Source organism: Paramisgurnus dabryanus, chromosome 5 (genome assembly GCF_030506205.2).
Source record: "Paramisgurnus dabryanus chromosome 5, PD_genome_1.1, whole genome shotgun sequence".
Lineage (NCBI taxonomy): Eukaryota > Metazoa > Chordata > Actinopteri > Cypriniformes > Cobitidae > Paramisgurnus > Paramisgurnus dabryanus.
In genome coordinates, this window is record NC_133341.1 from 39800673 (window position 1) to 39822449 (window position 21777).

At 36.2% G+C, this 21777-nt stretch overlaps 1 protein-coding gene across 1 annotated transcript in view; it reads right to left on the reverse strand.

Moving 5' to 3' along the window:
- The window catches only part of man2a1 (mannosidase, alpha, class 2A, member 1), a 65741-nt gene that overhangs the window by 25735 nt on the left and 18229 nt on the right, over nt 1–21777 (reverse strand). The window contains exons 5-15 of the mRNA XM_065284102.2: nt 21482–21609; nt 17352–17525; nt 11484–11670; nt 9871–10048; nt 9144–9355; nt 2988–3173; nt 2593–2707; nt 2432–2499; nt 2179–2344; nt 1814–2044; nt 1599–1721 (exon numbers count right to left, since the gene is read on the reverse strand). Coding sequence (XP_065140174.1) covers nt 1599–1721; nt 1814–2044; nt 2179–2344; nt 2432–2499; nt 2593–2707; nt 2988–3173; nt 9144–9355; nt 9871–10048; nt 11484–11670; nt 17352–17525; nt 21482–21609 — 1768 coding nt within the window. The remainder of the gene's footprint in view (nt 1–1598; nt 1722–1813; nt 2045–2178; nt 2345–2431; nt 2500–2592; nt 2708–2987; nt 3174–9143; nt 9356–9870; nt 10049–11483; nt 11671–17351; nt 17526–21481; nt 21610–21777) is intronic.

Genomic DNA, 21777 nt, shown 5'->3' on the forward strand with positions numbered 1-21777 from the left:
TTGGTAATTGGGCTGTGAATAGTCAATACACAGCAAAAAATGACTTTCTTACGTAGTATTTTTATTTTCAGGTCAAATATCTAAAAATTCTTAAATTAAAATTTTCTTGATGATCAAAATGACTTAAGAAAAAACATCTAGTTTTTGGACAAAAATATTAAATTTAAGTAAATTTGTGCTTAAAACAAGATTTAAAAGAAAATTTTGAAATAAGTTTACTTTTTTCTTAAACACTTAATTCAAGAAAAATGTTCTCACCCCATTGGCAGATATTTTTGATTGTTTTAAGCACACATTTACTTGAAGTGTAAGTTCTTTGGTCTAAAAACTAAACTTATTTTCTTAGGTCATTTTGCTCATCAAGAAAATACATCTTGATTTAAGAATTTTTTGATATTTGTACTAAAAACAAAACAAAAATACTAAGTAAGAAAGTATTTTTTTGCAATGTAGGATGCTTTTGGGCTAGTTTTGAATGTATATTGGGCTGGTTTTGGTCAGGACAATTTCAGGTGAGGATTTCTGATTTCCACAGAAGTGGCATCTTGTTGGTGCGACATTCTAAAATTGTCCAATCCGCTGGCTGTGGGTGTGAATTTTGGTTTGGATTATATAAAATGTACAAACTTTTGAATCAGATTGCAATGTTTAGGGTACACTGCAAAAAATTATTTTCAAGAAAAAAAATTCTTAGTATTTTTGTCTTGTTTTCAGTAAAAAGATCTAAAAATTCTTAAATTAAGTTGCTTTTTCTTGATGAGCAAAATGACCCAAGAAAATAAGTCTAGTTTTTAGACCAAAAATATAAAATTTAAGTGGTTTTGTGCATAAAACAAGCACAAAAATCCGCCAATGGGGTAAGCAAAAAAATCTTGAACATTCTTCTTAAACACTAAATTCAAGAAAAAATTTCTTACCCCATTGGCAGACTTTTTTGCTTGTTTTATGCACAAAATCAATTAAATTTGATATTTTTGCTCTAAAAACTACACGTATTTTTTTGGGTCGTTTTGTTCATCAAGAAAAAGCATCTTAATTTAAGAATTTTTAGATATTTTACTGAAAACAAGACAAAAATACTAAGAATTTTTTTCCTGAAAATAATTTTTTGCAGTGCACATATAAAATGTATTGTCGTAACCTACAATCGGATTAAATCAGTCGGACTGACATAATTGTAAACATAGCCAGTGAGTGACAGATAGACGGACAATAATTTTTTTAAACTTTATGTATTGGTGTGTATAAATTGACTTGACTGGTAGATACAGGTAAGTATATAATTTTTTTATATATTTGTGAGAGAAAACAATTCATATTTTGAGTGTATTTAGCAATCGATACATCATGTTTGAATGTAAAAACATTAGATAAAAAATGCCAGCATGCAGGCTCCACGTTGATATGCAAGTCAAGATGTTGCATATCATGCGCATGAAGTATCGCATCAAAAAACGAGTGATGGAAACGCCAAATTTCAAATAAATATAGACATAAAAAGTAGACATAATTTTGTACATGTAAACATAACCAGTAAGTGGCAGATATACAGACACTTTTTTCAAACTTTATGTATTGGTTTGCATAAACTGACTTACCTTTGCATCTCCGTCTGGTAGAAACAGGTAAGCTCCGCTTTTGTCTTTGTTACTGGTGGTACCGTACCAAGCAAACTCCACGTTAACCTGGTGCTCCGAGCCGTCGTCCTTCAGCCTCATTCTCTGTACATTAAAGACACATTCTGTTTGTTTAAAAGCCTTTGGTGAGTTATCACCTAGTAATAACTGCGAACAGAAGCAATTTACGGCCTAACCTCTAAAAGACCCGTGGCGGTAGAGACGGACAGTTTCAGGTGAGGATTTTCGATTTCCACAGAAGTGGCATCTTGTTGGTAGGACATTCTGAAATTATCCAATCCGCTGACTGAAATGTGCCTGCCGTCCTTAAGAAACATGTATTTGGAGGTTTCTGTCCGGATCTCCATTCCTTCGATCAGCTGGTACACGCTAAGGCCCAGCGGAGGAGCCTGAGCTATGAATGACAACTGCGGAGAAAGATATCGAGGTCATGCCAAAAACAACAAGATGACACACAGGGAATTGCCAAAACTGTTTCACTGCATTTGCAAAATCTGTTTAGGGCACTACTGATGTGATATGGTAGATGTGATCATCTCACCTGGAAGACATCAGTAGCAGCATGGGTGGCATCATTCCATACGGCGCTGACCTGAGCGTGAACTACATGCCCAAAAGCATCAAGCACGCGCACGTGATGGGTGTTCACGTATAATGTAACCACAGATCTCCTGGCCTGTTCTATGGGGTTAAAAACCACAACCAATCTGGCAACCAAAAACATTTCAGGTTAATGACTTTATTATCATACAAAAACAGTGAATGTTAAGAAGTCGAAATGTTTTATGGGTTACCTTGGCTTTTTATGAATTTTAATAACGGTTTTGTGAGGTAGGGCATCTTGTGCTGCCTGAACATCATCCTATAATAGTAAACAAAACAAAAAAATTAATTGGGAACAACAGATTTAGGTTGAATGTCGACATGTTGTCAATATACATTGAGGAATAATCACCATTTGAAGAACGGGATTTGAAGGATCATGGCTGTATGTCTGTTTGTCCTTAAGCACTAACCAATGAGCCGAGCTCACGATTACTCGCTTCACATTTAATATGGAATGAAACAACCTTAAAAAAAGACATACATGGAGATGAATGTTTAAACATAACACCAGAAAAAGAAATACACTTTTACTGGGTCTGCTATTAATCCATATTTAAATACCGAACTGCACAGATAAACATATTTTAAATGTAACAATTAAAAAAAAAAAAAGACAAAAATGCAAAAAATTATTTTCAAGAAAAAAATTCTTAGTAATGTAGTTTGCTCCAAAGAGACCCAGTGGTAGAAAAACTAGTAACAACAGATAGACACCAATCAACCCCCCCCCCCCAAATGTGCTACCTGGTTCCATAGTCCACAACCACAAAGTCTTTGCCTGTGCCCGCGATGGCATCATGGTGCTGGAAGAGACCCAGATTGCGTCTGGCTTCAGTCAGTAACTTGTAATTATCAATGGTAGGGTAATCGCTAGGCTTGCCATACTTCTGAAAGTTAGCCAGGGTCAAAGAGTAGAGGATCTCAGCTGCCCTGGAAACAGAAATGAAAGGACATCTGAAACAGGCACGCCAAGATATTAAATGTTTACTTATGCTGATGCACTGTAGAATAACTTTAGATGAGATTTATACATCTGGCATCAAAATGTAAGTGTATTCAAGACCTGATGTGGTCAGGTGTTTGCAATGTCTGAGCACTGCCACAACGGAAATAATAACAGGATTATGGCACACAAATTATGGCAACAAATAAAGGTGACCTTCTCGAATTAGTGCATACTATGTACTTACTGTGTAATTACTAGATACCAGCACTGAATGTATCCCTAACCCACAATAACTCTTTCCCCGACAGCGTTTTTTTTAAGTTGTCAGCCAACCCCAGTATTTTTTATGATTTTCACCAAAGTTTCACAGAAAATGTTCTTCTTTAAATATATAAACATACAATATACCAAATGAAAGAACAGACCCTCTGCTTTCAAACAAAAAAAAACGTTTCATCCTACCTTCAGTGGTTCTTTTGCAATCAGCTTTTGAATATGGGTAGGTTTCTGCAAAAACACCACATTTTGAGCAAAAAGCAGAGATAATTCCATTTTTGTGACGGACTTTTCATAGAGATCCCATTCAGAGCGATCTTTAAAACAGACACGGACATGCAGCAGCTTGCCATAGGGCAATACTTCCGGGTTTAAAAGTTGCGGAAGGGCGCCACCTGGTGGATAATAGCGGTATTGCGGAAAGACAGAAAATCCCGTCATTGGCGGGGAAGCGTTTTCTCTTAATTGACGAGATATCTCGTCAATGGCGGTGAAAGAGTTAAGATAGAAAACATTAAGATAGTATGACACTTATCCCATTTTTGTTTGTTTGTTTTTTGTTTATTGTTCGTTTGAAAGCAGAGGGTCTGTTCCTTTATTTAATATATTTGGTTTATTTATTGTTACAATTTTTTTTTCTTGGAAGGCATTTTGTGAAACTTTTGTGAAAATCACAAAAAAGCATGGCGGGGAATGAGTTAATTGACGAGATAACTTGTCAATAAAATTACTCGTCAATGGCGGGGAAAGATCTAAATACATGTAGCTACCAGTATTTTGTTGGGTAAATATATTGTAAGTGCACATATCGTTAAAATCACTATTCCATTGGGGATGAAAATCTATTGGTGGCTAAAGCCTGAAATATAGTCTGTTTTTTTATTTGTGCACAAACGTACGCATATATGTATAGTCAGATTGCTTTTTAAAACTAGACAGGTTTGTGAAATATTTATATATTTAAAAAAGTATAAAAAAGTGTGTGTTATGCAATATGACCCTGTGACACATGACATTTTTATTCCTCTTTATGTCAGCATGGCAAAAAGCTGACTTGACTATACAAAAATTGTATGCCTTTTTAACTGTATGATTTGTATCTACCATGCTTTTTTTAAATGTTATGTTTGCTAAAAGATCATGAATCAGTTGAACAGAATGGTAAAACGCTCAAATAAATATACAAGAAAATCAATGTTTTCAAAAATAGATCCAAATTCCCAATGCAAAATAATAAATATAATCACTTGTTTTATCTTTTGCTTTTGGTTGTCTGAACGATTTTATTGACATCCTCCTGCTTTACAACAAACCTCTTAACTGTGTACATCACCAAACTGAAATGACATTTTAAAGTTACTTGTAGTTTAAATTGATTTGGCTTCCAAACAGACCTCTCAAATCAGAAGTTAATGCCAGCAGATCAAAAAGCATTTCTGTGTCTCGTCGTTCACAAGCAGCCTTGCAAGCAGCGCACAATAAAAAGACAAAACCCCTCACTATGAGCGACCTACATACCTCACATCAAACAAACGTCTGCCATACATACTGTTGCAAACCAAACACTGACTTTAGTAATTAATTCAACATTAAATGACCTTGGACAGAAAGCACAGAAAGCATATCTCTAATCTGATGCGTGTTTAGATTTGCACATTTGTGTGTGTAATTAAACAAAACTCAACAAAGTCCTATTTGCAGTGTGAAAGTTGTCACTGTGTAAAACGGGGAAGTTATTTAACAACTGCATACTGATGAACACTGCTTACATTCATAAACATACACCTATCAAAATGCAAAAATAATGTGTTTAAGGGTTCTCTGTGCACGTACGCTGAAGGTGTATCCAATCTATTAACTTGTGCACTTGGGTACGACCACCTTTGAGAGAGCGGGAATCCGGCGTACAATGCAGGGTGAAATGTGCCAAATTCACATCCGTATCACGTTCCTACAGTAAACAATGAAATGTACGGCAGCCGCTGACATTTATACACCTACATACATATTTACAAACGACTGAAAGATTACATAAAGCAAATTCTAGGAAGAAAAGTGTGCTGGTACCATGGAAATGAGAAAACGTGGTATTTTAACATTTCACGGTAATGCTTTATTTTACAATGCTTTTGGTAAACAAGTTACATGTAATATCTATACTAAAATTAGTAGATTATGCATAATTACATACAACCCTAATCCTATTCCTAACCCTATAGTAAGTACATTTCGGTAAGCATTGGGTCTCATTCACTTAGCATGCGTACGCACAAATTTGTTCGTAAAATGTGCGTACAGACGTTTTAACTTAAAAATCGTGATTCAACAAAAACTTTCGTACTTACATTTATTTTAAATGTATGCAAAAACTTAAAAACAACTTAGACCACACATATGCAATAATCATGAAGTTTTTGTTGAATCATGATTTTTAAGTTAATGTCCACACAAACATTTTACGAACAAATTTGTGCGTACGCATAGTGAATGAGACCCATTGTTACTAAGCAAGCACATTGTAAAAAAATTATTTTGTGTCTTTGCAGATTTAACAAAATAAAATGAGTAAACTCTATTAAATTTTAGTTAAAAATAACATAAAAATTTAGTAATTTGAGTCTTTCTAAATTATGACATTATTTAGTAAATTTTACTTAATTTTATCATTTCAAATCCACTTAAATCTGTAAGAAGGAAATTAATAATATTGTGTTTAAACTGTGAATGATTTTAGTAACTAGGCAATGGACTTTGCATGTGTGTGTTAATTCACATAATGTGGTATATAATAATAAATATGTAAAAAAGAGGAAATTTTGCATGATTAAATCAGAAAGATTAAGAAGTAATCCTTTCAAAGCACTTAAAAAATATTATTTATAATATTGCTACCAAAATTTTTTAAGTAAATATAATTTATTTTTAAATAACTTAAGTAGATTTACTTAATTTATGTGTGAAATTTACTTGAAAAATATTTGTGCAAAAAGTAAATTCTACTTATTTTTTGTGTACTTTTATGTATATTTACACTAACAAACACACCGAAAAATAAACTGTGAACCACTGTACTAATTATTACCACATACTATGAAACTGACATGGAAATCCAATGCATTGCAAATAATAGCAAGGAATAAACTGGGTTATGTCTGAAATATCACCACCATGGTACACAAAACATGAAATAATTTTGATAACGGGACACGTCCAAGTAATCATGGTATTGCAATAGTACTATATAGCATAGTGCATGTCAAAATAAGTCAGTACAATCACAGTGGTATGTCTTGTTATAGCTTTAAAGGTAAAGGAGGTCTGTCTTGTGTTTCATCATTATGAGTGAGCTGAGAGAGATGATTTGAAGTTTATATGCAATTACGAAAAAACAAGTGAGATATCAAGCAACTTTTCTGTCTTTCACCGTAGCCTGTGCACAATGTAGAAATCAATATCTACCACCTCAACTTCTCATTATCCAGAACCGAGCAAATTGCAAATGACTTTTACATCTTCTTACTCTGAAAAACAAGCCGCAGATGACGTTCCCTTCAAATTTGACATATTTGTGATGATCAATTTAATAAAAAGAATTGGTTTAATATATGATGTCGAGTTAAAAATGATGAGAAGAGTAAAGTTTTTCAAACTCTCATAGTGGGGTGTCCATGTCAAATACAGTACATTAGCTAGATTAAAACTAGCCCACTTAAAGGGACACTCCATTTTTTTTTTTGAAAATATGCTCATTTTCCAGCTCCCCTAGAGTTAAACATTTGATTTTTACCATTTTCGAACCCATTCAGCTGATCTCCAGGTCTGGTGCTACGCCTTTTAGCATAGCTTAGCATAATCCATTGAATCTGATTAGACCATTGCGCTAAAAAATAACCAAAGAGTTTTGATATTTTTCCTACTCTTCTGTAGTTACATCGTGTACTGAGACCAACGGAAAATTAAAAGTTGTATTTTTCAAGGCCAATACGTCTAGGAACTATACTCTCATTCTGGCGTAATAATCAAGGACTTTGCTGCCGTAACATGGCTGCAGCAGGCGCAGTGATATCCTCACCCTTCAGTGTAGGCAATGGAGTACGGAAGGGGGGCTTCGGAAAAAATAGGAAAAATATCCAAACTCTTTGGTGATATTTTAGCGTGATGCTAATGGTCTAATCAGATTCAATGGATTATGCTAAGCTATGCTAAAGGTGCTAGCGCCAGACCCGGAGATCAGCTGAATGAATTCAAAAACAGTAAAAATCAAATATTTAACTCTAGGGGAGCTGGAAAATTAGTATGTTTTCAAAAAAAGTGGAGTGTCCCTTTAAAGCAGGGGTGTCTAATCCTGCTCCTGGAGGGCCGGTGTCTCTGCAGAGTTTTATTCCAACCCTAATCAAACACACCTGATCCAGCTAATCAAGGTCTTACTAGGCAGACTAGCCCTGCGTTCCAGTTCGTTTTTTTATGAACTTCCCTCGCTAACTTCCCTCAGCCTCGTTCACTCGGATGTACGTCATTGCTTACGTTGTACGAGTGCCCATTACTGCTAGAACACTTGAAGTGGGTTCAAATGGATCGCCCTAAGCCCTTGATCACATGGAAAGTGGAGACCGCCCCCTCCATGTGCAAAGCGCGAGTTGCTGAAGTGACGTCACAATCGTGTTGGATTGTGGGATATGAAGCTGCATGAAGTGTACATATGAAGCAGACTCGCTCCCTCTGTCAAAATCGAGGGAGCGAGGGTCTGTCCATACAAACTTCCCTCGTCCACTTGACGAAGTGGAACGCACTTCAAAATGGCGACAGGGATTCCCCCGAGGGGAAGTGCTTAGGGAAGTTCGCGAGTGTGTGTCTAAAACTGGAGTGGAACGCACCCCAAATACTGACTTTGGACACCCCTGCTTTAAAGGGATGGTTTACCAAAACAAAATCATAATTATGTCATTATTTATTCACCCTCATGTTGTTATAATGCATCTTCCCCAGATATGTGCGTTGTCGGTAGACCATGTTTTCCCTGCACAAAAAAACAGCGTCACTCGAAGCCCAGAAAGCTGTGCATGTGTTCACTAATTGTTTATATGTTTCTCAGTTACTATAATGATATATTTTATATATTGTCCTTATATCGGCCACATGGCATCGGCCATAAAGAAAAGGAATATTGTTCAACCTCTATAATAGACCTTTTAAAATTCCATGATATTCCAGAAATTCCATGACCAGTGGGAACCCTGTATTTTTTCCTACTATAGAAGTCAATGGGTGCCGTCAACTGTGTTGTTACCAGCAGAATTTTCATTTTTGGGTAAACTATTACTTTGATGACCTCATTACAAGGCTTCAGTCTCATTACGACAATACAGACAAGTCTGCCCAGAACATTTTATGGGATGTAGTAATACAGGTGTATTAGTCACAACTGTTCCCATAGCTCATTTAGGAGATCAGAGAAATCACAATGTAAAGTGGTTTGATCCTCGGGGAGCGCATACTGATAAATGTATCTCTTAAATGTACGGTAAGTTGCTTTGAAAAAAAATCTGTCAAATTCATAAATGTAATGCAATGTCAATTGCAGGTGAATTGAGAAGACTTCCAGCCAAGTGACAATAATGTCTTGTATAATTGGCTATTTAGGAGATAAATGAAGTGTATTTGGTAAGGTTGTGCTCTACCTGAGATATGATTCTAGCATACGGTCCAGTCGTTTATAGAAGGGTCGTGATGTGAAATATCCGCTCCAGTAGTGGTCATCGCGGTCTGCGTAAGTGAAAAAGTCTCCACTTATCACGGGCAGGGCCAGCTCACCAACACTACTACCAACTGGATCCATGCCAATGTTTTTACGCAGCGCATCAAAATAATCTGAAATTGTGCCAAACTGGGCCTGCAAAAAAAAAACAATGTGTATACTTAAATGTCCCAAAACACACCCAGAAACTTATTTTAAGGAATAGTTTTGCCCAACAAAACCTAATAAAAAAAATCAAACCTAGCTCGTAAAGCTATGTGACTTAAATTTGTCTTTTCCTGATATTCCAAAATATGAAAAGATTGTGGGAACTCTATATAGAAAAATGTAGTCCATCACTTGGCCAAGTTTGCTAAACTGCTAAAAGGCACGCAAATTATTTTTGGCATCGCAACCTCAAAACTGGTGCAACTTGTCTTGATGTGTCAAATTTAAATTAAAAGTCTAAGATTTACATCAAAGAAACGCATCAAAGATTTGTTTATAGGAGACTGGGACATTTTTCAATATAACATATTTTTATGCTCAGAAACAGATACAGATTTAGACACGGGGGTGAGCAAATAAGGACACAAGTTAATGATTTATGTGAAGTGTTTCTTTAAATCAAGCATTTAAGCAAGCTTTGACCCTATTTGCATGTGACAGACCTTGACATGGAGCTCAGGGTGAGAATTCATGTAGTCAAAGAGCTTTTGGTAGTTCTCAAATTGTTGATCCCATTCCAGAGCGTCAGTGTAACGGAAGTCATCTCCAAGAGGAACCAGTAGCACTTTGGTCCGATAGAGCTTTGATTTCTTCCTGTATTGGTCCAGCAGCGTCTGAGCTCTAAACAGTGAAAGATTAAACTCAGTGATCAGGTTTAAAAACTTTAAAGTTAAACTGATAAAAGCACTATGTTCTACTGCATAACAAAGTTTACATAAAATGTTAAGTAATGTTTCTGACAGGAAGTGATGGCTTTATGGGTTCATAACCGGCTACATACTGTATGTACTTATTTTCCTCACTGTATGATTAAAGGTGACAATAAGTATTTGAACACCCTGCTATTTTGCAAGCTAAAAAAAATCCAGAAATCACAATGTATGATTTTTTAAATATTTATTTGTATGATACAGCTGCAAATAAGTATTTGAACACCTGAGAAAATCAATGTTAATATTTGGTACAGTAGCCTTTGTTTGCAATTACAGAGGTCAAATGTTTCCTGTAGTTTTTCACCAGGTTTGCACACACACATCTTCTCTAGATCAGTCAGGTTTCTGGCCTGTCGCTGAGAAACATGGAGTTTATGCTCCCTCCAAAGATTCTCTATTGGGTTTAGGTCTTTCTAAACACGTTTAGTGGAATTATGACCAAAAGTTCTATTTTGGTCTCATCTGACAACATGACTTTCTCCCATGTCTCCTCTGGATCATCCAAATAGTCATTGGCAAACTTAAGACGGGCCTGGACATGTGCTGGTTTAAGCAGGGGAACCTACCGTGCCATGCATGATTTCAAACCACGACGTCTTAGTGTATTACCAACAGTAACCTTGGAAACGGTGGTCCCAGCTCTTTTCAGGTCATTGACCAGCTCCTCCCGTGTAGTTCTGGGCTGATTTCTCACCTTTCTTAGGATCATTGAGACCCCACGAAGTGAGATCTTGCATGGAGCCCCAGTCCGAGGGAGATTGACAGTCATGTTTAGCTTCTTCCATTTTCTAATGATTGCTCCAACAGTGAACCTTTTTCACCAAGCTGCTTGGCAATTTCCCGGTAGCCCTGTAATTTCTGGATTTTTTTTTAGATTTTGTCTCTCACAGTGGACATGCACCTACCATGACAATTTCAGACCCCTCCATGATTTCTAAGTGGGATAACTTGCAAAATAGCAGGGTGTTCAAATACTTATTTTCCTCACTTTATATATTAATGCTCTTGAGACAATTAAATCACATATATTGTTTTCCAACGCCTAGCTACAAATTCCTAGCAGAATACTTAACATATGTGTCAAAACATGGAGTAGCGCTTAGCCATTACAAAGTCACGACAAATGCTTTAGTTTAAATATCTTTGTTTTAAAAAGACTTGCAACGCTCAGGTAACTCTGTTTTATTTACTTTTGCCAAAGCCATTTTGAATTCAGATGGAAAAATTTTACTTTAACTGAGGAGTCGTAATAAACATAACAGTTATAACAGTCAGTAAAGCTATAGCTTAATGTCTACACATTAGCTTAAAAATCTCATATATTTATGACTATAAATTTGTACCTCTCCTGTACATTACTGTCTGTAATGGCTTGAGGTGGAATTCTCCACGGACAGCTGATTCTTCCTCCAGGCAGTCGCTTGAAGTCAAACTGGCAGCAGATCTTCGGGTCAGGGCCGCATGTGTGAGGAACATCGTAGCTGTAGAACGGCATCATGTGACACAAAATGTCTGTAGTAGCATCCTGATCTGTAAAAATAAGGGAATACAAATTTAACATTGCTAGTGTAGGCTACTATATCAATGGTTCTTAAAGTGCGGTACCTCCAATCCATTGGTACGCGGCGGAGGAATCCCTAAATTTAATGTAATTTCACAAGTTTGCCTGCCCATTTAGTCTTAAAATTAAAACTTCCCTCAAAAGGAGCTTGAACACGAGGCTCATGTCAAGCCCAAAGTTCAGATCTGCATCTCTGATTTTCCTTTGTAATGAGCAAAATCTACCAATTGCACCATCAGGTTGTAACATCCATTTTTCAGGATCCAACTATTTCCTGATGGATAAAATCAAGCTGAATCTCCTTTATGTTGAACATGTAAACATGAGTGAAATTATTTTCAGATTACGAACAAAATGGGTTGCTGATGCTGCTACATTCTGCTGACATGAAGATCAAACGCTATGCAGCGTAAATTCTTCGAATTATGTTAGAGTAATTTGTCAATTTGCAAGTCCAATTCATATTTCCAGTCTTATACACAACCTGTGGAGAACCACAAGTCATTAAATATCAAAGGGAAAACCATCCAGTGTCATAGCGACAAATCTTGAAATTACCCACTAACGTCAAAATCAAATCACATTTTATTTGCCATAAAAATATTCAATTACTCATTCAGCACAGCGTGTGCACCAGAGTGACCTTCATATCAAGCAAGCGAATAAATAATGCAGGTTTTTCCTTTAAACAAGAGAGCAGATGTGAAGCACGAAGCAGTCTGGTCGTCTGGTAAATGGTGATATATGGAATTACATGGAGTAGGAAGCTAATTCAGTTTGGCATGGAGTGTACGCTGTTGCAGCCAAATGAACTGTAATCATATTTGTTCAGCACCGTCTATGGTCAGAAATCTAAGTTACAAGTCAATTTTGCCAGTGTTTTAGCACTAGGCCTTGGGAAAAACAGCATTTTCCAAACAGATGCAGTCTTTTTGAACAGGCAGACAATAGGGACGTGGGAGGACGTTTCCCTTGACTCCTCTTTTGTTTCCTGCTCTTTGAAAAGATTTGTTGTTTTATCATTAACAGTTTTTCTTGAAATGTTTTACTTGCAAAGTGCAACTGGGATCAAAATGTACGGCACCGGTGCCATTCATATCCAGTAGGGGCCAAAAGCAATGCCCAACTTTGAACAACTGACCGTCAAAGTTGCGTCTAGCCCTTTATGCAAATATTTTATTAAAATGCATTCAAACGTTTCTATGAATGTTGCATTGGTGTGTTTGGATTATAAACCATAGTCCACAGCTATTGAAAATTACCAAGGGGACAATTTTTTGGCGCTGTGTGATATCATTGCGCCTCCTGCAGCCATGTTGAGGCGGCAAAGTCCTTGATTATTACGCCAGAATGAGAGTATAGTTCCTACCCATATTGGCCTTGAAAAATCGCAACTTTAAATTTTACGTCGGTCTTAGTACTTGATATAACTACAGAAGAGTCTAGTATTAAATGGGAAAAATATTGAAACTTTTTGGTCATTTTTGAGCGCGATGCTAATGGTCTAATCGGATTCAATGGATTATGCTAAGCTATGCTAAAAGTGGTACTGCCAGACCAGGAAATCGGCTGAATGGATTCCAAAATGGTTTAAACTCTAGGGGAGCCTGAAAATGAGCCTTTTTTTTTTTTAATTGGAGTGTCCCTTTAAGATACTAAATGTATGGTACAGGTGATGTCATGTTTAATTGTAACTTTAAGTTAATAAAGTGATTTAAGAGAGATCTGTTGTTCCCCATTCAGGTAGATAGGAGTTTAGTCTTTCTGGAGGTATTGCAAATATGGCCGCATAGTTGGGGCGACTTCACGCTTTTGCGCATGCACGTGTAGGGCTTCCCAATACTTTAGGGAGCAAGACGGAGTGCTATTTTCCCCTCAGAATCAACCCTTAAAATGTAGTCAGGACTGAAATACAGATGAAATTACCCAGGATACCTTGCGAGACCGGTAGACGCCGCGCATGATGTAGGTGAATGCGTTCGCTACGATACTTTCCATGTAGTTGTGTCCCATTTGATAGGGAAAGATTTTAACCCCCACTTCCCTCGTTGATGGGACTTTACTGCCGAGGGCACTTAAAACCAAGTGGAAGTTTTAAGGGAGTAAAAAAGGGACAGGCCCTTTCTCTTACCGTGGGTTCACACCAGCCGCATTTGAGGCGTCAAATTCGCATGTACCGCGTCTAGTTTGCCGCCTGAACATTTTGAGTGTACTCGCTTCATTCTAGCTATTAAAATTCTAGTTATCGAGACATTCACGCGGGCTTCTGCAACTCCGCACGCTTTCTGTAATCACGTCACTACTACAGCAAGCTCATGATTGGTTAGCGCGGCATGTTTTTCCGCCAAAGTTCAAACACGCCCGTTTTCCGCGGCAACGTGAACTAGACGCACGAATGAGTCGGAATCACGTCTACCGCGCTAAACCGCGCTGTTTTGGCACCACTGTATCTTAAAATGTGCCGGTCAACACATTTCTTCAGGAAGTCTGTATTTGTTTTTCAAAACAAGGTGTTTAACGGTCTCAACTGAAACTAAAAACATGCAGCCACATACAGGATGTTATCGAACAGCATTTATTTAGCTGCATCTAATGAAAATTGAGGGCAGAGCCCAGGGTGCAAGATGCAGCGGTATGCCATCATTAATCTGGCTCTAATTTAACGCTTGCTGTGTGATAACAGCTTTCTGAGACCCTGGCCACGTCAAGGAGTTTTACGGTTTTCCTTAGCCAGACTTAACTGCGTAACCTGGAATCGACAGAATGTTTCCATGAATAAGAAATGCAATCAACTGCAAATCAACTGGACAATAAATATCGCCGGAGACCCAGAATATCCCTCGCATGATACCACAGAGCTTCAAGCACTTTCTGCTGGGGCTGGTCATTACAGATCCTGCAAAAGCTCAGTTTAATGCACTTTTCCTTTAGGGCGAGAAGCTGAATGACTTCCAGTTGTGAAGATGAATATCTGGAATGGAGAATCAGCTAAGCGCACACACATTTGGGTCTGTAAGCAAATGCTTCAGTGCCAGCAGCTACAGATGGTTCATAAAAAACTGGATTTATCTTTCATTTACCTTTATTTCTAAATCATGGCTAAAATGTAGCACCCCACCACCTGCCCAGGGTTTAATCAATGTAATTGCTAAATAAAAGTATAAAAATGGATTCAATCAGTGAGAAGAACAAATGGCGTTGGAGAGCCGCTTGTGTGATTTCTGGCTCCTATAGAGATTTCCAATCGAACATACGAGGTCCTTATAATGCAAAACACTTCTGAGAGTTGGGATATTTCACACAAAATTTTAAATTCTGTCATCATTTACCTACTATGATGAATTATTATATTTCAAGTGTTATAAGATATTGCTCTGAAGTCATGTGTTGATGATTGCATTTATGAGATAAATCGTATGCATCCATATGATTGCCACCACAATGTTACAATTATTGAAACGCTCATATGCAAAACCCTCTAAGTGCATCTGAAATGTTTATTTTTGTAAATTAACCTTTTTTTATCAGGCTCTTAATGAATTTTGCCAACAAACCGATTGCTGATATCATTATCTCATTTTTGACAAAGTTTCTTAATTACTACAAAAAACAAAAGCACAGAAAAAATAAATATGGCGACATGTCGACAACTAAAAATCTAATTGGTTCTTGCATGTTTTGACAACTAGTTACGAGACACGCATGCACCAATACGATTTGAAGTGATCGACATACAACATTTTAGGTATTTAGTTCACTAGTTCATCTGTATGTTGCAATGGATACAAGACATATCGACTGCAAAGTAAGCTTAAAACTAGGGCTGTCAACAGATTAATCACGATTATATACACACACATACATGTATACATTTTAGAAAATTGTTATTTATGTAGTTTTTATTTATTTATGAAATATATTCAACTCTAAATAAATATACATACATGCATGTGTATATTTATATATACAAAAAAATTACACACAGTGCACACACATATATTATGCAAAAACAAACTTTTATTTTGTATGCAATTAATCACGATTAATCTTTTGACAGCCCTAGGTTTTCTAATTATTTTGTTTTAGATCTTTGAGTTTTTTGGAGAATCAACATTTTGGATTCCATATAAAAAGATGACTGTATTTTAATATAAAATTAATCATTTGCCTTTAACCGAAGAACGAAAGTCATAAATTAACCATGTTTTTTTGTAGTAACGGTGGTTTTTTGGTGTATTGATTGCTATTGGTTAAACCATGATTTTACTACAGTAACCATGGTTTTTGTAGCGAAACGATGGTTATTTTGTGGAAACCATGGTTTAACTATAGTAACTGTGTTTTTTTAAAACCATGTAAGAGTATACATCTGGAATGACATGAAAGTAAATAAATTATGAGCGACATTTATTCTTGCGTGAACTATTCCTTGAAAATGTCTAAAAAGGGCTAAAACACCTTACCAACAAATAGGGATGCTCACATCGACCGTTTAACCGTTAACCGAAGGTAAGAATTTATGACCGATTAATACATGGTGCGTGTCGTCATGAGCCGACAGACATTTCGCCACTTTTTCGCATCTTTAATTTGTGAATGTCCTGTAAATGACACAAATGATTGCTGCCCTGACAATCTGATAAAGTACTAATTTGTATGAGAAATCATTTGTATGCGTGTTTGGAAGCTGAACGGAGACGCGCGCGTGTCCGCGCAAGATGACGCGGTCCGTCTCACGCACATCCGTACAGACGTTCGCTGATGGCCTCTGACCCTGTCCATAAACATCTCTCTTTTTGCACAAACGGAGAAAGACGACGCAAAAGCAAAACTTTCTGAAACGCATCCTGCTTTAGAAATGACCACTGTGGTAGATGAAACAGAGACAATCTGCCCTTTTTGGATATTAATCCTCTGGACTGATCGCGTGCTTTTTAATAAGGTAATGTTGCGTGAATATCTGATAATGTATGAATCCTGGTTCTGTTGTTGATCTGTTGCTGCTGTTTGCACGTTCAAATTAAATCTTTTCTTTTTACTAGTTCACAGACAACCGTCAACTGTATTTTTACTCGATGACAATTTCATATTAAAATCTTATAAGTTAACGGTTAATATTCGGTTTAGAAGCTACGGTTGCCGGTCGGGAAAATTAACTGATATGAGCATCCCTACCAACAAATAATAAAAGCCTCTACGGCTTGATGATTTAAAAACAGCGTGTCACACGCATGAAACAACAACACTGCCATTTCTTAATTTAGACACAATCTTCACGGAGAAAATGTTATTTATTGTTTCTTGTACAAAGCTATTAAGAGACTTAGAAATGTGTTTAATTTTGTATGTGATTAATCGCGATTATTTTGTTATCAGAACAATAGTGCAACAGGGAAACGACAACACAACGGAGATATTTATGTTAATAGGAGTATAAAATATTTTTCGGTTTGTTTTGAGACAATAGCGAATAAATTTGACAATGGTGGGCAGCAATAGTCTAATGTAATGAATGGAAATTGCTAGTTAGGTGTCCTGCACTGCAAACTATATTCTCAAACTGTAACTTTTGATCAGCGACTTGCAAACAAACACTAATTTACCAGTTTAGAGTTATGAGGAAAAAACATTTGATCAATGGCCGGCTCACCCCAGTTCTGTCTCCAGAAGAACTCTAGCGTCCTCTCCAAGGAAAAGTGTTTCTTTATGGAATAGTGGATTCTTTGGATCAGCATGTTAGACATACCGGCTTGTTTAAGCAGGTATGCTTGGGTAGGACTGTGGCCAAATGGATCCACAGCCAAGCCGGTCTTGGGTTTCACTCCTATACAGAAAAGATCAATTAAAAAATGAGATGTTAAGGGATATTTAAATATTTATTACCTTATAATTAATTGACATTTGTTGGCAGTCACTAGCTAAACTGTCTTTGGGAGACATTTGACTTTCACCAACTGTGATAGAAGTATAATTTCTGCACTATAAACTATGGTTAGTGAGCTGAACTACTAAACTAAGATACAACACCAAATATGAACTAAATATTAACAGAAGCCTCCGATTAATATCAACAATTTTTTTATAAATTATCACATTATTCAAATACTATAGCACGTTCAAAAGGAAAAACAACTTCAATTTAACACATCTAAAAGCTTCTCTTGTAAATATAAATGCAAACTACTACTTTTCTAATAAGTGTTATTTTATAAACAAATGTTTCTACCAAATTTGATACTAAAACTAACTAATGTAGTAGTTATTACAGCTTGGCTTGGCTCACATTACAATACTTTTAAAATCCTAGCCGATTATTAAATCTGGTTGCAGCACAAACATGCGAAGATTTCTTCTCTTAAAATCTTAAACATGATCACATTACAAGATCTGAAAATCATGGAAGGTCACAAACTAAAATTGATTTAAGATTTTTGTGCTAGAGGAAGTGTATCAAATGACCTCATGGGCGGTAGCAGATTGAAAAGATTGTGACACTTTTTTAATGTTACCATTTGCTAGCTAGCATGTTAGCAGTTACTCATCCGATTGTGTTTAAAGTGGACACTTCACAAAACCTTTTCAAGAGGTAAAATAAATCTGACATCACAAGGAGAGCCACATTTTTATGAAATATTTTTCATATGCTTGCAGAGAATGGTCGAGAAGAAATTAAGTTTTTTAATGAAAACGTTCAAGGATTTTTCTCCATATTTTAGTGGACCTTAACAGTTTACATTTCCAATGCAGCTTTAAAGCACTCTTAACGATCCCAACAGAGATATAAGGGTCTTATCTAGTAAAATGGTCATCATTTCACCCAAAAAAACTTTTGAATCACAACTTCTTGTCTTGAACTAGCTGTGTGACGCTTCATCGCGACTTTAATGAACACTAACAGACCATCTTAACCCTTTAACTACCACACCAAGAAAAAGGCATTTGAAAACAATTTTGTATGCATTTCTTATCACCTTGTGTATTTTTTTCAACACATCCCATCAGAAAATATGAACTATAATACTAATTTTTTTTTTAGGTTTTTTATATTAAGTCTTGTTTATTTATTGAAGTTAAAATATCAAAATATTTCAGGTTTTCATTTTAACACAGGAAATGAAATGTTTTCTTGTTTTTAAAGAATAAAAAATTACTAAAAGTAACAAAAATAAAGATATTACATTCTTTCTGCATTTAAAACCTAAATTAAAAGAAGGAAAAAGATACAATGGCATTTTAGTTTAATTTATGATTGAAGAAACACACTGCCAAATGTGGTAGTGCAACAGGATTTTCCCCCTTTTTTTGATAAATGAACATTTCTATGTAAACCAGCAATGCTGTGTAGAGTAAGCCAACATTAGAAACAATCCTTCAAAAAATATAAACATAATTTAAGAAGTAATTTTTGATTAGTTAATCAGTCATTATGATTTCCATACATTAATCATATGAATTCATTTTATTTATTTACAAAAATATCCAGAAGTGGCAAAAAACATACTTATGAGAAATTATCTCAATAAATGTTTTAAAAAAAATACAAAAGTTTTTTTCATGGTACCAAGTAACATAATTTTATAAAGGTAGGGCTCTTACAGTGTAATATTTCACAAATTTCAACAAGAACCATTCACATGGCAGGAGTGATTTCTTTCTCTCTGACATCCGTCTAGGAAGATGTGTTGTGACTAGTGCTGTTGATTGACACTCTGACATCTAGTGGATTTTTTTGGCATAACATAGCTCAACCAAATAGTAGAAATGGCTCAATCAGCTTGAGTTAAGTTAGGTACTCCTCTCAATAAAATATAGGGACTCAAAATGTTAAAAACGGACACAAAGACATTAATAAGCAGTGTTGGGGGTAACGCATTACAAGTAACGTGCATTACGTAATAATATTACTTTTCTGAAGTAACGAGTAAAGTAACGCATTACTTTTTAAATGTACACCTTAATATTTGAGTTACTTTTTCAAAAAAGTTATGCAAGTTACTTTTTTAGTTTAAATAATTTGATAAAAAATAGGTACTGAATTAAACTAAACGTAGTCACATTATGCACTTTATGGGGTACACGCCTGTGTGGGAACAGTTTGAGTCAGAAGCTGACATGGCAAGCCAGAGCTCAACATTTTTGTGATGAAATAAGCAATTTCTGAATGCAGAACTTTTCAGTCATAAAAACACCTGCAAGGCCTGAAAGAGATCAAGCCTCAGCCAAGAAAAAGTAACGCAAAAGTAACTAAAAAGTAACGTAAGCATTACTTTCCATGTAAAGTAACTAAGTAACGCAATTAGTTACTTTTTTTGGGAGTAACTTAATATTGTAATGCATTACTTTTAAAAGTAACTTTCCCCAACGCTGTTAATAAGTATCATACAACAACGTCTGAACAGTCTTCTTTCTCCACACTTCTAAACATTGGGGCGTTAGTTTCATGTGTGACTTTTCGACGTGATTGCGTAATACGTAAGGTCGCCCTGATGGATCACACAGCTAGTGCAAGACGAAAAGTTGTGGTTATAAAGTACCTAATTTATTTATTTTTTGGTGAAAATGACGATCGTTTCTCTAGATAAGACCTTTATGCCTCGATTGGGATCGTTTAGAATCCTTTAAAGCTGCATTAAAACTGTAAACTTTTGAGGTCCACTAAAATATGGAGAAAAATCTTGGAATGTTTTCCTCAAAAAACTTAATAACAAAGAAAGACATAAACATCTTGGTTGACATGGGGGTGAGTAAATTATAACTTTTTTATAAAAGTGTAAATTCCTTTAACAGAGCACCACAAAGTTCTTTCTTAAAGAAATATCACTGAATATCATCATATGGCATAATCCAGTGAAATGTTATCTGGAAGCCCAAGACTCACTGTACTCTTTGCTTCTCCAATCCATCTATATTAAAAACACTAAATGTGTATGTCTAGAATAATATGTCCAGATACAATACCCTCAAATTCAAGGACTAAATGTGGGGACACATTTAAAGTGAGAGCAAGGTTACATTGTGTTACCTTTTAAGATACATTGTTACAGTTCCCTTTCGAGGGAACTCGCGCTGCGTCACTTCGGTGACACTTTGGGGACGCCTCCAGGGGTAAGTGCGTCTGAATGTGTATATCAAATTCAACCAATGGTGAGGCTTAACGACAAAGACAGGGTGACGCGGGAGCCAGGAAGTATATCGCTATCTGAAATATTGCCAAAGACGGCAAACAGAGGGGACGCAGGAAGTATGGCAAGGGAGACGCAGCGTCTCGTTCCCTTCTCAGGGAACAACAGTTACATACGTAACCCGAGACGTTTTCATGTGTCAAACACAACTATGCAAAAAAGCATTTTGGTATGAATCAACATTCACATGCAGAAAATATAAGCATTTAAGTTTAGCACGTGTGCTTAAAGTCTAGAATTTTTATGATATTATCCTACACTACACAGGGAATAATATGGATTTTTTTCCAGAAAACTTCTTGCATAAAATAGATTCAAGCACTTTCAATGACCTGTATCTATGTATGTATAGTTTCAAAAACTTCCCAGAGCCTTGAATTTTTTTCCCCCAGATTCACAAACTTTCAAGGATTTCAAGAACCCATGATAACCCAAAGAGTGTGAGAGTAAATAACGATGGGGTGAAACTACAAGATCTTCTCCAAAACTCGTCTATCTGGAGTAACAAGAGAAACAAGTAGGCTTGTACAGGTGGATCAATGGCTGGAAAGATTTTCAGGAGAGATATCAAAGAGCAAAAATAAGAAACTGTACATACCCAAATTTTTCTCCAGCCACTGGTGGCCTTCAATGAGCTGATCTATCAATCCAAAGTAGTGACTGTTGGCTTCATCGGGCATCACCCAGCCTCCTGTAGCCACCTCAAACTGACCGTTTTCTATCAGTCTGTGTCAGAAAAAGAGATTCATACTTTGGATTAAAACTTTATTTCAGACAGTGGTTTTAACAGTGGTTCTGTTTATTAGATTGGGGTGTGATTATAAATATCTGGTCAGGTAATGATGTTTACACTGCTAAGTAATGGTGCCTACATGCAACAGTAGCTACGTTTAC